Here is a 13,998-nt window from a genome sequence, read left to right on the forward strand (position 1 = left end):
AATTTTAACATCAAATTTTTATTTCGTTTAGCTCTGAAATTTCGGAAAACATTTCATGGTAGGATCTGATCTCTGATCATTAATGTGGCAAATAAATTGTTAAACTTTATTTTAAATTATCAACATCATCACCATACCAGCTTTTAACTGTCCACTGCTGAACATTAGCCAGTAGTTGCCGCGTTTGGCAGGCGGATTGGCAACCGCAGTCAGGCTTCAGAGATGTGTAATGAGGGACGCTGCTGCCCATCCCTCGCCCTCCCTTAGTCGGCTCCGCCAGTGTATACCGATAGCGTAGGCGGAGTTACCTATTCCATTATCATCCCTTAGTCGGCTTTTACGACACCCACGGGAAAGGAAGGGGTGGCTTATTCTACGCCGGAGCCACACGGCCATTTTTTTATTTTAATTATTGTTTGGGTATTATTTTTGAAAAAGGACAAAGTTCTCAATACTTCTTTTTCACAGCAAAATAAAGTAAAACAAGCTTTATTATACGACTTTGTCTGTCCGTACGTATGTTACAACGTAATATCTCAGCTACTATAAATCCAATTGATTTGTGAACTAGTGAGTTTATGATATTATTGACTCACACATTTTGCAAAGTAAAAGTGATAAAATTATATTTATACTTAATGGTCGAAGGATGGGCAGCAGCGTTCCTTTTAAAACATCCCCAAAGCCTAACTGCGTTTGCCAACCCGCCTGTCAAGCGTGGACTATGTTTTTTTTATACAACTTAGAGTGGCAAACAAGCTGAGGGCGCACCTGATGGAAAGTGGTAACCGTCGCCTATAGACATGAACAGTACCATGGACATAACAAAGTATAATGTTTCACCCATGATACCCCCTATGCGTTGCCATTCTATGTTCAGCAATAGTTAACAGCTGATAACAAATGTTTGTATGGTGCGGGCATCGAACCTGCGACAATCGGATAGTGAAGTAGTATGTTAAACTGCTACATCACCAATGATCATCAATTATTACAATGTATATAGTTACTTAATTTTTCATTGTAATTGTTATTTATATTAATTCAGACTAATTGTTATAAACTTATTTGCATGTGACATTATTAATTTGTAAAATTATTGTATTATTAGTGATTTTGCATTTGTATAGTCTTAAAATTTTATTATATTCGACACAATGTAATATTGTTATTGAAAAAAATAAATTGAATTTAATCTTTGGTTCCAGTTAAAATGGCTGCACAGGACGCGGCAATGTTAGAAAAATGTGAGGCACCCAATGGAACAGCGAGTGCATGTGGCAGCACGGTGAAATTAAAGCGTGAATTGGGGCTGTATTCAGCAGTGAATCTAATTCTCGGTGTCATGATTGGCTCAGGAATCTTTGTGTCACCAGCATCAGCATTAGAGCATTCAGGATCAGTGGCACTGTGTCTAATTATATGGACGATATCAGGCATAATATCCTTATTAGGTGGGTGTAGGTAAGGTTTTTACCTCTTTCGTTAATACCTGTATAAATATTATACATAAATATTATATGTAAATATAATAAACTAATAGTAAAAATATATATATAATATTTTTTAGGAGCATTATCCTTCGCCGAATTGGGAACTGTAGTCAATAAGTCAGGAGCAGAATACTCATATTTTCAAGAAGCTTTCGGAAAAATACATAAGTTTTGGGGTCCATTACCCTCATTCATATGTGCATGGATTTATGTCGTGATTCTCAGACCAGCTGAAGTGGCTATAATTGTGATGACGTTTGCTGAATATGCAATACAGCCATTCACTCATAATTTACAAGAAGATTATAAGCACATGGTAATCAAGTTGGGGTCACTAACAGCATTACGTAAGTATAAAGTATTATACCATATTATACCACGTAATAATAATTTCAACCTACAATTATGGCTATATATTAAATTGGAACTAAGACGATGTCGTATATTTGAACATTTTCTAAAAATGCGTAGTTAATTAATTAAAGAAATAAGAGTTATTCGATTTTATTATATGCAGTATCTTTTTTACGGCAACACTACAGCTGTCAAACAGACAGCAGTCATCTGTCAACATCAAGCCATTTGACATTTCTTTCGTGAACGAATTTGACGTGCGTTAATTTTGTTTTTAAACGTTTTTTCGTCGTTATTCCTTATAATTTTTATTGTTTTTTAACTTAAAAAAAAGATTTTCATATTTAATAATATAATTATTGGAGACAGTGCATTAAAAACTACTTCGAACAACAAGGCAAGTAAATAGTATAATAATTTTGACTTTATTTAATACAAAATATCATAGTTTATATTTCATTTCGTCTATTTAATTTTACAGTATGTCTAACAACTACAATAAAGAAACTCAGGAAGAACTTAAACGGAAAGTAAAAGCACTGCAATCCAAATGTCTTGACACTTGCAATATTATAGAGAATTTACCTTTAAACAGTCATCTAATAAACCCAGATAATGTGCATGAAAAGTCGTTGTGTTATGTCGAAGGACTCCGCACGGACATTGAAAATTCCATTACTCCTCTAGTAACAGACGACAATTTACTCACTGCACAATTTCTATGCGAAATGACACAGAAAACCAGTGAAGTTGAAGAGTTAACAGCTTATACGAAAGGTCTTATTCATGATGTGGATACAGAGATTATCAGGTATTTATAAATTTATGTCAACACACTTTGTCTCTACAATTAATAAAAAAAATAACATACATTTTATTTATAATTTTAGCACACAAAGATTATATTAATACAAATTATTTTGATCAAAGATGTACAACAACCGAGTTTAACTCTTTAAGTGTTCTCTTCTAGCTAACGCTGAGTGGAATGGAACATTAATTATCAGCGGTTCTTTATATTGTGTACTGAATGGAGTAAACAAAAATAAGAAACAGAGTAGTTGTGGTTTTTCATTCATTATTAACAAATTAACTATTAACTTATAATATTCAAAGATACTTACATTCAACGTACACAAATATTTGTATAAAATAATAAATATAAAATATTATATCCACATACAATGCAATTAATCAGTAAAGAGTAATAAAAAAAAGTAAATTGATGAATCTATTTTGTTTAGTCTATTGGCATAGTGTTATCTCTGTTTATTTGCTGATATTTAATGTAACATAAATCAACACAAAATAGTTTATACTATACTATGCTAGTAAGTGATGAGAAATGAGGATGAAGTCAGGGCTGTTAGACCACTATGATGAATTCTCCAGGAATTAAGTATGATGGTTTCCAAGAGTGATCATGTAAAAGTGGCCTGATATATATATATATATATATATATATATATATATATATATATATATATATATATATATATATATATATATATATATATATATATATATATATATACATACATATATACACATATATATACAATTTTCCATTATTTAATTTATTTAATCTTTAAAGTGAAAGTATGTACATATGGCAGATTTAAAACCGGCCGGTGTTCTCTACCAGTCAACCATTGGGCAAACAGAGAAATAAGTAGGCGATGCATTATTGAATTGAAGGAATATAAACATTAATATATTCATATATTATAAACTTACAATTAAACTAATATAAACATACATATAATATATTAAATAAATATATAGATTCATAAATAAATACATAAATATCACTATAACAAACAACTGTATTAGAAGAGCAAATGAAACAATCTATGACTCAGAGCAACCAGTAAGTTGAAGTATAAAAGTAAGGAGAAATAAACAAAAAGAATTATGTGTTATTGAACTTTGAAATTAAATATTCATATATGTATTAATAAATATGGTCCTGATTCAAATATTGTATATCAATAAATTAATTGCTAACAATCCATTACTTAATATCTCCACAATACCAGATAATCTTTACCAGAGGGAGACTTTGTACAAAAGTCGATTGCTTGGGTACCTCTGTCCCATTCGTGTTTCAACCGTGAAGCACTTATGTTTGCATGGCTGTGTTTCGGTTTGAAGGGTGGGATATGGCGTGAATTTACTGGGTACAGAGGAATAACACCTGAGTCCTCAGGAATGGCAACACATGGGGGGTATCATAGGCGAAACAGTATACTCTGTTATGTCCATGGTACTGCTCTTGTCTATAGGCTACGGTTACCACTTTCCATCAGGTGTGCCGTCAGCTTGTTTCCATTCTAAGTTGTATAAAAAAAAAATACATTTGAGATCACACTTTTTCATCTAATGAGAAGTAGTTTCCTTATATTAATGACCATTTTTTTACTCATTTGTATTCCATCAGTGGATTTTTTTAAGCTAATGCCTTATACAATGTGTTTAACATATTATTCTGACATTTAATAGACAATCAAATCATTAAAATAAAATTAATAACAATTATATTTTATTACAACAATTGACTGTTATTTCCATTCATATATTGCACAATACCTATTTACTTAACAACATCACATAATAAAAAAAAAAAGTATAGAAATAAAAATAATAAATAGACTATATTGTACAATGAATTACAGATTGAGTGAACTGATAAAAACAACACAGGAAGCGAGGTCACATTCCAGTGCACAGAAAAATCAGGAGCTATGTCCAGAACATTTACAAAAGGCCAAAGAGAAGTTTCTAATTATGAAAAGTGAAATCCATGGACTGGTGCGGTCTCTGTTCCCGAATCATGCAGAAATTATGCTGGAAGTTATGGCAGTAAGTAACTTATAAAAAAAGTCAACCAACTTAAAAAAGAAGGAGATTCTCAATTTGCATATATTTTTTTATATTTGTTACCTAATAACTCTGTCAGTTCTAAACTGCGGGTCTACCATGAAATGAAATTCCGAAATTTCGGACTCAATTTTGTGTTTTTGTTTATACCAAAATAGGACCAATAAATCAAGTTTAATTATAATTTTTTTCGTCATACATCCTATCATAAAAGTCTAAAGGAAAATTTTTTTAACTTTTTTAATATTTCCAACTGGCATGTATTATGTAATTTTAACATCAAATTTCTGTTTCGTTTGGCTCCGAAATTTCGGGAAACATTTCATGGTAGGCCCTCTGATTTGGAAAATTCTTTTTCTTATCGGAAAGGGTGCACTTACAGATTGGTCCCATATAAACTTTATCAAAATTGACTCAGTTGATTAGATTCAGAACAAAATAACTGGTTTTGTCACATTGAAGTTGGCTTTCTTTGTGGGACTCAATCTTTAATCATTGTTGCCCACTGTCAAGAGATTCTAAGGCACTTTTATTACACATTAAAGCCTCTAAAGTGGTTTACTAAACTATAACTTGACTTTCTACCTGAAGCATGAAGCAAGTGACAATGGTTTAAAAGAACCAAGCATTAATTATAAAATTTTTAGTGTTTAATACTCATATTGGCATCTTTAGACCACAGTCAAGCATTGTAATGTATTAAGTATTAAAAGTATCAAAATGTAATGTATTAAAAATTACTTAAAATATAAACCATAGTTTTATATGATAATTTGAAATAAAGAATTTTGTTTGAAGTTTGGACTTTATAATTGTAATATAATGTAGAAACTAAATACAGTTTAACATTTGCATACCTCTGCAGGGTGCTGTATGTTATGTACCTGTATATGTAACTTTTATTGTACCATGTAGCAAGTGATTAAATATGATTTGATTTGATTTTGCCAACTGAGTAAAGCCTTATTTTCAGTCAGACAAAAGTAATTTTTATGAGTAGGTACCATCACTTAACTATCTACTGTTGATGTACCTCCCCATTACATTATATTTGTTTATAATTTATAATAATTTAAATGCAATTTCCATTATTTATATTATATTATTATTCATATTGTTAATATCTTTACTCATATAATGACATTTAATATTTTAATTATATTTTAATGTTTATCAAACACAAGGCATGCTGTGGTTGCCTATAAATGTAAGAACAGTAAGATCTATTCTACTAGTGTATTGTATTGAAATGTGTAGCTGTATCTTATGTTGGTAATCCTATAAATACATAAATAAATACTGTGAAGCAGCTGTACTTGCATACTGTTTTTTGATTTGAAATGTAGAAAATACTGTATAGTGGAAATTACTGCCTAACAAAAACATAAGCTAAGCTAGTCGTGCTCACTATAAGGTCCTGGTGACGACAGTGTGGTGGGCCGGGTCGTTAAGCTACTACTAAAATATGGTTGATTGCAATGATGTTTAACTCATCCACCATACTCGTGAATGGGTGCTGCTTGTAGGGACTGGTCTGCGAGTTGGTTATTTTCCATTTAATCTATACTTATAATAAATCTGTAGAGAAGTCAATTCTGTACATGAAATATATTTCCAAAATAACTATCAGCGGGGTGATTAGTCATCGATACTGATGCCAAAAATGCAATCAGTAAAATTTTTGTCTATCTGTCTGTATGTTTATATAGAAACAAAAACTACTCGACGGATTTTAACGAAACTTGGTACAACTATTCTTCATACTCCTGGGCAGGTTATAGTATACTTTTCATCACGCTACGATCAATAGGAGCAGAGCAATGAAGGGAAATGTTTGGAAAACGGGAGAAGTTACTCCATTTTTAAGCTTCCGTCGCGTGTGCAGCCTTAATGGCCACTTTTTAAAATGTAAAAATGTCCACCCGTGCGACGCCGGGACCTGCCGCTAGTAATACATATAAATAGAACTGAATTTTCATTATAATCACAGTACCCATACAAATCTAAAATTATCTTGTACGTAATAATTTGAAAAGAGTAACTGTAGAGTTTCTTACAGATACTTCTCAACAAATAACATCCCAAACCCAGCTGTACAGTAATATAAAAGTAACGATTTAAAAGAGCTCGCAAACAAGTCTTAAGATTATTTTTATTCTATTCTATAACTCACTTGTATATAAGAATATCCACAGTACAAAATAATATTTTAATAAGCTACCTGCGGCAATTTATAATTGTTTCTTATTTCATATATTTACCTTTTAAATTACTATAACTATAGACTTCCTATATATGTATTAAACATATAAATAACTTTCTTCCAGGAACTGATGTCAGAAAAACTAAAGGAAAACTCTAACAGCTATATTCCAATAACGGCAGAGAACTATAAAATAATCGAGTTATTGAAGGACATTAATCTTGTATCAACAAACCCGTACAATAATACTGAAGTTAAAATTGCATATTGATATATATATAAAATATTTATAGTATAAAAATAAATAACCAAAATAAGACTGTGACAATAACCTGAAGATTTCTTAATATTGCCTTTAAAAAAAATACGACGTTTATAAAGAATTGTAATCAAATATTTTTGTATAATCGAATACAAAAGTCTGTGAAAGAAACATGAATGAATATTAATTATGTTTTAATAAATCTTTCCAAAGTTTAATTTTACTTTTATTTCTTTGTTAATTAAGAATCAACCTCTAATAACCCAGTTAAAAATTTACCACTTATCGACAGTTTAATATGTTAATAGTAGGCTAATAATGTCCTTTTAATGGAAGTTAATGACTGAATGGTGACGGGAAAACCATATGTATTTAAAAATCGACATTAAGATGTGTGAGAAATTGAAAAAGTGGCTGAAGCAAAAGGTATGTCTAATGCCATAGTCCTTTGGCATTTACCTGTCTACACCAAAAATTACGTAACGCAAATATATATATATATATATATATATATATATATATATATATATATATTTGTTTCCAATGATCTTTAACCTGTCTCCAAAAAACTTCGGTGGTAGATTAAAAAAAATATTACGTTACATATTTATATAGATTATCTTATTAAACAACGCTGTTAAATTTTTTTAATTATACAGTACTATCATACCTTCTTGTACAACAATTAGTCCATTACCTTAAAGTTGTCTTGAAAAGATTGTATCGTTATAATTGTCTTGCTTATTTCTTATATTTTATATGCAAATAAAGTTTACTCATTTATTCAAATCTTTTTATTCTCATTTATTATTGGTTTTTTTTTTTATTTTTAGAAATAAAATATATTATTATAGTATAGTGTTGTGCAGGTGGCCCGGAACTGTTCCTTATGGCAATCTATGGGGAACACCTATGTTCAACAATGGACAATTAAGAGCTGATATAATTATGATATTGTTATACATAATTAACACAACGACCTGTTTATTCCAACTAATTGTCAATTCATGCATTGTTATTTCAATAATAAAATATACTAAGGGTTTATTATTGTTGTTTATTCATATTTATATAATGTTTTTTTTTTTTTTTTGATGGGTGAAAATGGTATGGTAACCCCGCCTGCATTAACGGGATACGCTGGCGGAGCACCAGTGAAGGGTGATAGGTGACGATGAAAGCAGATACGTTAGCCGTTAGATGAGAATGAAATTAGGCCAGTTAGCCCATCATGATGAATTCATCAGGAATTAACCATGACAGTTTCCAGGGGAAACCGCGAGGAGGTCGACCCGGTTGGGTATATTGCTAGCAATGGGATTCTCGGTCTCCATTACTAACAATCCCTTTCCCCCCAATGCTTGTTTGCCATTCAAAGTTGTATATTTTATTTTTATTATAACAACTTTTTAAGCATCACCTAAACCTATTACTGGGAGGGTTTGGGATAAAATACTAACTTTTTTTTTTATAAATGTATTATATTCCCTTTTCATAATTATGTATGTGTGTGCTTTTCTATTCCAGTTATAATGACATACATAAATATAACGAGCGTGAAGCTGTTCGTTAGAGTACAGAATGTGTTTGGCGTGTGTAAAGTATTCGCGTGTCTCGTCGTTATCGGGGGAGGATTATACGAGATCGCTAGAGGTAAGTTTAGCACGATAAACGTATTGGTATAACTGATTTCTCGCCTAACATCCCTCTATCGCTTTCTTCACAGACTTTTGTTTCCACTGCTCTTAAAAACACAACTTACATGCTAAGTCTCTTATAAATATAGCCAATAACGGATTTTATTTATGCAAACGAAAATATAATTCCCACAGCTCTTAAAAACACAACTTACATGCTAAGTCTCTTATAAATATAGCCAGTAACGGATTTTATTTATGCAGACGAAAATATAATTCCCACAGCTCTTAAAAACACAACTTACATGCTAAGTCTCTTATAAATATAGCCAATAACGGATTTTATTTATGCAAACGAAAATATAATTCCCACAGCTCTTAAAAACACAACTTACATGCTAAGTCTCTTATAAATATAGCCAGTAATGGATTTTATTTATGCAGACGAAAATATAATTCCCACAGCTCTTAAAAACACAACTTACATGCTAAGTCTCTTATAAATATAGCCAATAACGGATTTTATTTATGCAAACGAAAATATAATTCCCACAGCTCTTAAAAACACAACTTACATGCTAAGTCTCTTATAAATATAGCCAGTAACGGATTTTATTTATGCAGACGAAAATATAATTCCCACAGCTCTTAAAAACACAACTTACATGCTAAGTCTCTTATAAATATAGCCAATAACGGATTTTATTTATGCAAACGAAAATATAATTCCCACAGCTCTTAAAAACACAACTTACATGCTAAGTCTCTTATAAATATAGCCAATAACGGATTTTATTTATGCAGACGAAAATATAATTCCCACAGCTCTTAAAAACACAACTTACATGCTAAGTCTCTTATAAATACAGCCAATAATGGATTTTATTTATGCAGACGAAAATATAATTCCAAAGCGAGGTAGGCAAGTTAGAGTGGGTGTATGCATGTAATATAAGTGCACGTATGAAAGAAACCGTGTATAATGATGAATGTCCATAAAGTTGGGTTAACCAATATATAAAATAATTAAAGTCCATGTTGTTACAGTTCAGATATTTTTTTTTTTTATTAGATGAAAATAGTATGGTAACCCCGCCTGCGCTAACGGGATACGCTGGCGGAGCACCAGTGAAGGGTGATAGATGAGAATGAAAACAGGCCAGTTAGCCCATCATGATGAATTCATCTGGAATTAATCATGATAGTTTCCAGGCGGAAACGCGAGGAGGTCGACCCGGTTGGGTATATTGCTAGCAATGGGATTCTCAGTCTCCATTGCTAACAATACCTTCCCCCCCCCCCCCCCAGTTCAGATATTGAAGGCAATGATTACTGAATACTTAATAAATACAATTTCTTCTTTGAAATTCTCGTGTAATTTATTATATTTTATTTTTTATTTTTCAAACGTTTTTATATTTTTATTGCCAACTATATAGGGATCGATTATTGAAATTATGGACAATTGCGGCCCGCTTTTACTTCACTTTGCCACCTTGACCCTTACACCCTTTGACCCTTACACGCCCAAAAGGATGACCCCTGACATAAATGATAAATTACGCTCTCAGGTAACACAGAGAACTTGAAGAAAGGCTTCGAAGGCAGCACGACGAGCCCGGGCGGCATTGCTCTGGCCCTCTACTCGGGGCTGTGGGCGTACGATGGCTGGAACAGCGTGACAGTCGTCACCGAGGAGATCATCAACCCTTCCGTGTTAGTTGAGTCATCATCATTTAATTAGATCACCACTGAACATGGAGAAACTTTTTTATTCAACTGAGAATGGCGAGCAAGCTAATGGCCCACCTGATGGAAAGTGGTATCCGTCGCCTATAGACATGAGCAGTACCATGGACATAACAGAGTATACTGTTTCGCCCACGATACCCTCCATGCGTTGCCATTCCTGAGAACTCAGATTTTATTCCTCTGTACCCTGTAAATTCACTCCATATCCCACCCTTCTAACCGAAACACAGCCATGCAAACATAACTGCTTCACGGTTGAAACACAAATGGGACAGAGGTACCCAAACAAACGACTTTTGTACAAAGTCTCCGTCTAAAACTTCTAAATTGACGAGTGGTTTTTATTATTAAATATTATTATGAAGTCACAGATAATACGTGATCTTTTCCTAATTAAATTATAATCCATCTAATCGCAATGTGTCTTGCTAGTATGATTTTTTTACAAAAATGTACCTACAACATAAGGGAATAAAGATAAAAATTGTGATAGATAATTACTATGTCGGTAAAGAACAAATAAAACTTAATACAACAACAACCAATTAAGAAATTTTTCCTCTAATCAACTTTAATTACAATATAATTAACAAAAAACCACACGTTTTGACTCTAACGTCATCTAATATTTCGTATCCAATTTTGTTTAGTGACCAACCACCTTAAGAACAATTGATATGAGGCGTCTTAATAAAACTACCTGTCTATTTCTAAAATATACCCGTACGAGCTAACAAGCAAAGAACTTGTTGCATTAAAATAAAAATAAAATATATACCAATCTAAATGCAACTATTTCAATTTTTAGAATTTCCATATATTAATTTTATTTTTACCGTATAATGCTAGTAAGTAGCTATGTTTTGAAAAATGTAGATAAGTCACATTGCCAGACCTGGTTAACAAAAAGATTGTGTCCCATAAAAATATATGCAACTTCAATTTTTTTATACAACTTAGAATGGCAAACAAGCTGACGACCCACCTGATTGAAAGATGAAAGAAAGGTGGTAACCATCGCCTATAGACATGAGCAGTGCCATGGACATAACAGAGTATACTGTTTCGTTCTTGATACCCCCCATGCGTTGCCATTCCTGAGGACTCAGGTGTTATTCCTCTGTACCCAGTAAATTCACGCCATATCCCACCCATCAAACTGAAACACAGCCATGTAAACACAACTGTTTTACGGTTGAAACACGAATGGTACAGAGGTAGCCAAGCAAACGACTTTTGTACAAAGTCTCCCTCTAGTGAGATAATTGTGACAAAATTCATTATTTTGATTTAAAAGCTAAACTACTTAAACGATTTGAATAAAATTCCTATTAGTACCAGTATGTAAGTTTACCCTTTCAGATAAAAAAAATGAATCGTTAAAATCGGTTTCCAACTGACAAAGTTATGAGGTAACAAACATAAAACAAAATACAACCAAATTAAGAACTCCCTTCTATTTAAAGTCAATTGATAAATTATAAGCGATTAATTAACTTATTTTATTGTAATTATTTCTTGTAATTGTTTATATTTATAATAAGTTTACTATTATAATCTTTTGGAGGTGTTTACACATGAAAACTCTTTTGTTACTTACTTACAGAGGAATAACACTTGAGTCCTCAGGAACGGCAACGCATGGGAGGTATCATGGGCGAAACAGTATACTTTGTTATGTCCATGGTACTGCTCATGTCTATAGGCGACGGTTACCACTTTCTATCAGGTGGCCCGTCAGCTTGTTTGCGATTCTAAGTTGTATAAAAAAAAAGAATAATTTGAATTTAATAAAAAATAAAAAAAAAACATTCTTTTTCAAGCTGTCAACATGTCTTTTATTTTATAAATTTTAAAAAATTTAATATAAAGCAAAATACAGCTAGAACACTAACAGGAGGAAACAATAAAGAGTATCTATCTATCTATTTTATTATTATTATTAATTGTTTTTTTTTTTTATTATGAATAAAGTGTGTCGTTGTTGCAGGAACGTTCCACTGAGCATATCGATCGCGGTGCCGCTGATCACCGCTCTGTATGTCTGCATGAACGTCGCCTACATGACGGTGCTGAGCTACGCGGAGATGATCTCGGTGCCGGCGGTGGCGGTTGCGTTCGGCGCGCGGGTGCTAGGACCGGCCAGCTTCCTCATACCGCTCGGCGTCGCAATCGCCACCTTCGGGTGCGCTATGAGCGTACAGTTCGGTATCACCAGGTGAGGAAGACCATAGATATTTTTAATTTTTTAATTATAAATAACCTTAGTTTTTTTTTTTACTGGATGATAATGAAATGGTAACCTCGCCTGTGCTACCGGTATACGCTGGCGTGGCACCATTAAGGGATGATAGGTGAGAATGAAAAGGCAGGTCAGTTAGCCCATCGTGATAAATATGCCTGGACTTCAGCACAATAGTTGCCAGAGGGCACCATGTGGAGGTCGACCTGACTTGGTATATTGCTAGCAATATGACTGGTAATCTGTATTACTAACAATCCTTTTACTCCATTTTTGTTGTGTCTCGGTTTAACCCAATGCCTCGGAGAAAATTATTAGTAATGGGTCTAAAGCTCCATTGCTAGGATTATATTACACTATATCTGTTTTTCTTTCTTTTCTCAATGTTCTCTACCCAAAGGTTATTTGCCGCCTAATAAGGCCGCCTTTTGTATCATTTCTTATTACAGTTAAATATATTTGCTATTTTATAAATGGTGCAATAAAGTGTAAATAAATATATCAGGTCGACCTTCACGAGGTTCACCGCAAAAATTGTCGTGGTTATTTCTTGTGGGATTTGTCACGATAAGCCAATTGACCAGACTTCGTCCTCATTTAACATCATCCACTGATCCCCCTCCAGTGTAAGCCAATAGTTCAAGATGGTTACGATTCCATTTTTATGTCATAAAAAAGAAACGCCTCAATTTCCGACGATCGTCGATTTTATCTTATGTGAAATGCATACATATATTTTACTCATGAATAGAGTACATTTGTATTCATAATAAAATATATGTATTTCTATTTGTCTCGTTAACGGTATGAGTGTTCTCTTTGTACTAACTGTACTGGGTACATCATATCAATAGGCCTTCCCAATACGCCGCTCTCTATAAGCCGTTTTCAATCATTTTTACACAGCAACTATATGATTGGTGTGTTTTCATAGACGCCCTGCGCCATCTTTTACGGCCGGTGATCGGTCGTCCCTCGAACTGGAGACCGGTAGACAGCAGAGGTCGCCAGTTCGGGGGCCGACCACATACTATTTTTTTGTTGCAGTATCCGGCCGTAGTACCTTCCTAATGCTCCTCAAATATTGCGTCTAAACTGCGCCCACCATGTACCCTCTTGTATAGGCATTCCGTCACCCATATCCAATAACGAGGACGGGATGCCTTAAATACTGT

General features: G+C 33.0%; 2 protein-coding genes across 3 annotated transcripts in view; both read left to right on the forward strand.

Moving 5' to 3' along the window:
• LOC113509552 (b(0,+)-type amino acid transporter 1-like) overlaps window positions 1–13,998 on the forward strand; it is a 40,274-nt gene that overhangs the window by 21,942 nt on the left and 4,334 nt on the right. Inside the window, exons 2-6 of one of the 2 annotated variants that reach the window (XM_052900519.1) lie at window positions 1,209–1,454; window positions 1,571–1,840; window positions 8,720–8,845; window positions 10,401–10,545; window positions 12,572–12,799. In XM_052900519.1, coding sequence (XP_052756479.1) covers window positions 1,214–1,454; window positions 1,571–1,840; window positions 8,720–8,845; window positions 10,401–10,545; window positions 12,572–12,799 — 1,010 coding nt within the window. In that variant the 5' untranslated portion in view covers window positions 1,209–1,213. Of the gene's footprint in view, window positions 1–1,208; window positions 1,465–1,570; window positions 1,841–8,719; window positions 8,846–10,400; window positions 10,546–12,571; window positions 12,800–13,998 lie in introns of those variants that run through there. The other variant, XM_052900520.1, reaches the window with a different exon arrangement.
• On the forward strand, window positions 2,070–7,410 carry LOC113515093 (uncharacterized). Its single transcript, XM_026899272.3, has 4 exons — window positions 2,070–2,244; window positions 2,329–2,658; window positions 4,523–4,709; window positions 7,055–7,410. Exons 2-4 carry the CDS (start codon window positions 2,330–2,332, stop codon window positions 7,199–7,201), a joined length of 663 nt encoding a protein of 220 aa, XP_026755073.2. The 5' UTR covers window positions 2,070–2,244; window position 2,329; the 3' UTR covers window positions 7,202–7,410.

Source organism: Galleria mellonella, unplaced genomic scaffold, assembly GCF_026898425.1.
Source record: "Galleria mellonella isolate WM207_F2 unplaced genomic scaffold, CSIRO_AGI_GalMel_v1 utg65, whole genome shotgun sequence".
Taxonomy (NCBI): Eukaryota; Metazoa; Arthropoda; class Insecta; order Lepidoptera; family Pyralidae; genus Galleria; species Galleria mellonella.

Coding starts and splice junctions, on each gene's coding strand:
- LOC113515093 (XM_026899272.3), top strand. CDS start 2,330: ATGTCTAACAACTACAATAAAGAAACTCAGGAAGAACTTAAACGGAAA. Junction 2,659..4,522: donor GTGGATACAGAGATTATCAG/GTATTTATAAAT, acceptor AATGAATTACAG/ATTGAGTGAACTGATAAAAA. Junction 4,710..7,054: donor TTATGCTGGAAGTTATGGCA/GTAAGTAACTTA, acceptor ACTTTCTTCCAG/GAACTGATGTCAGAAAAACT.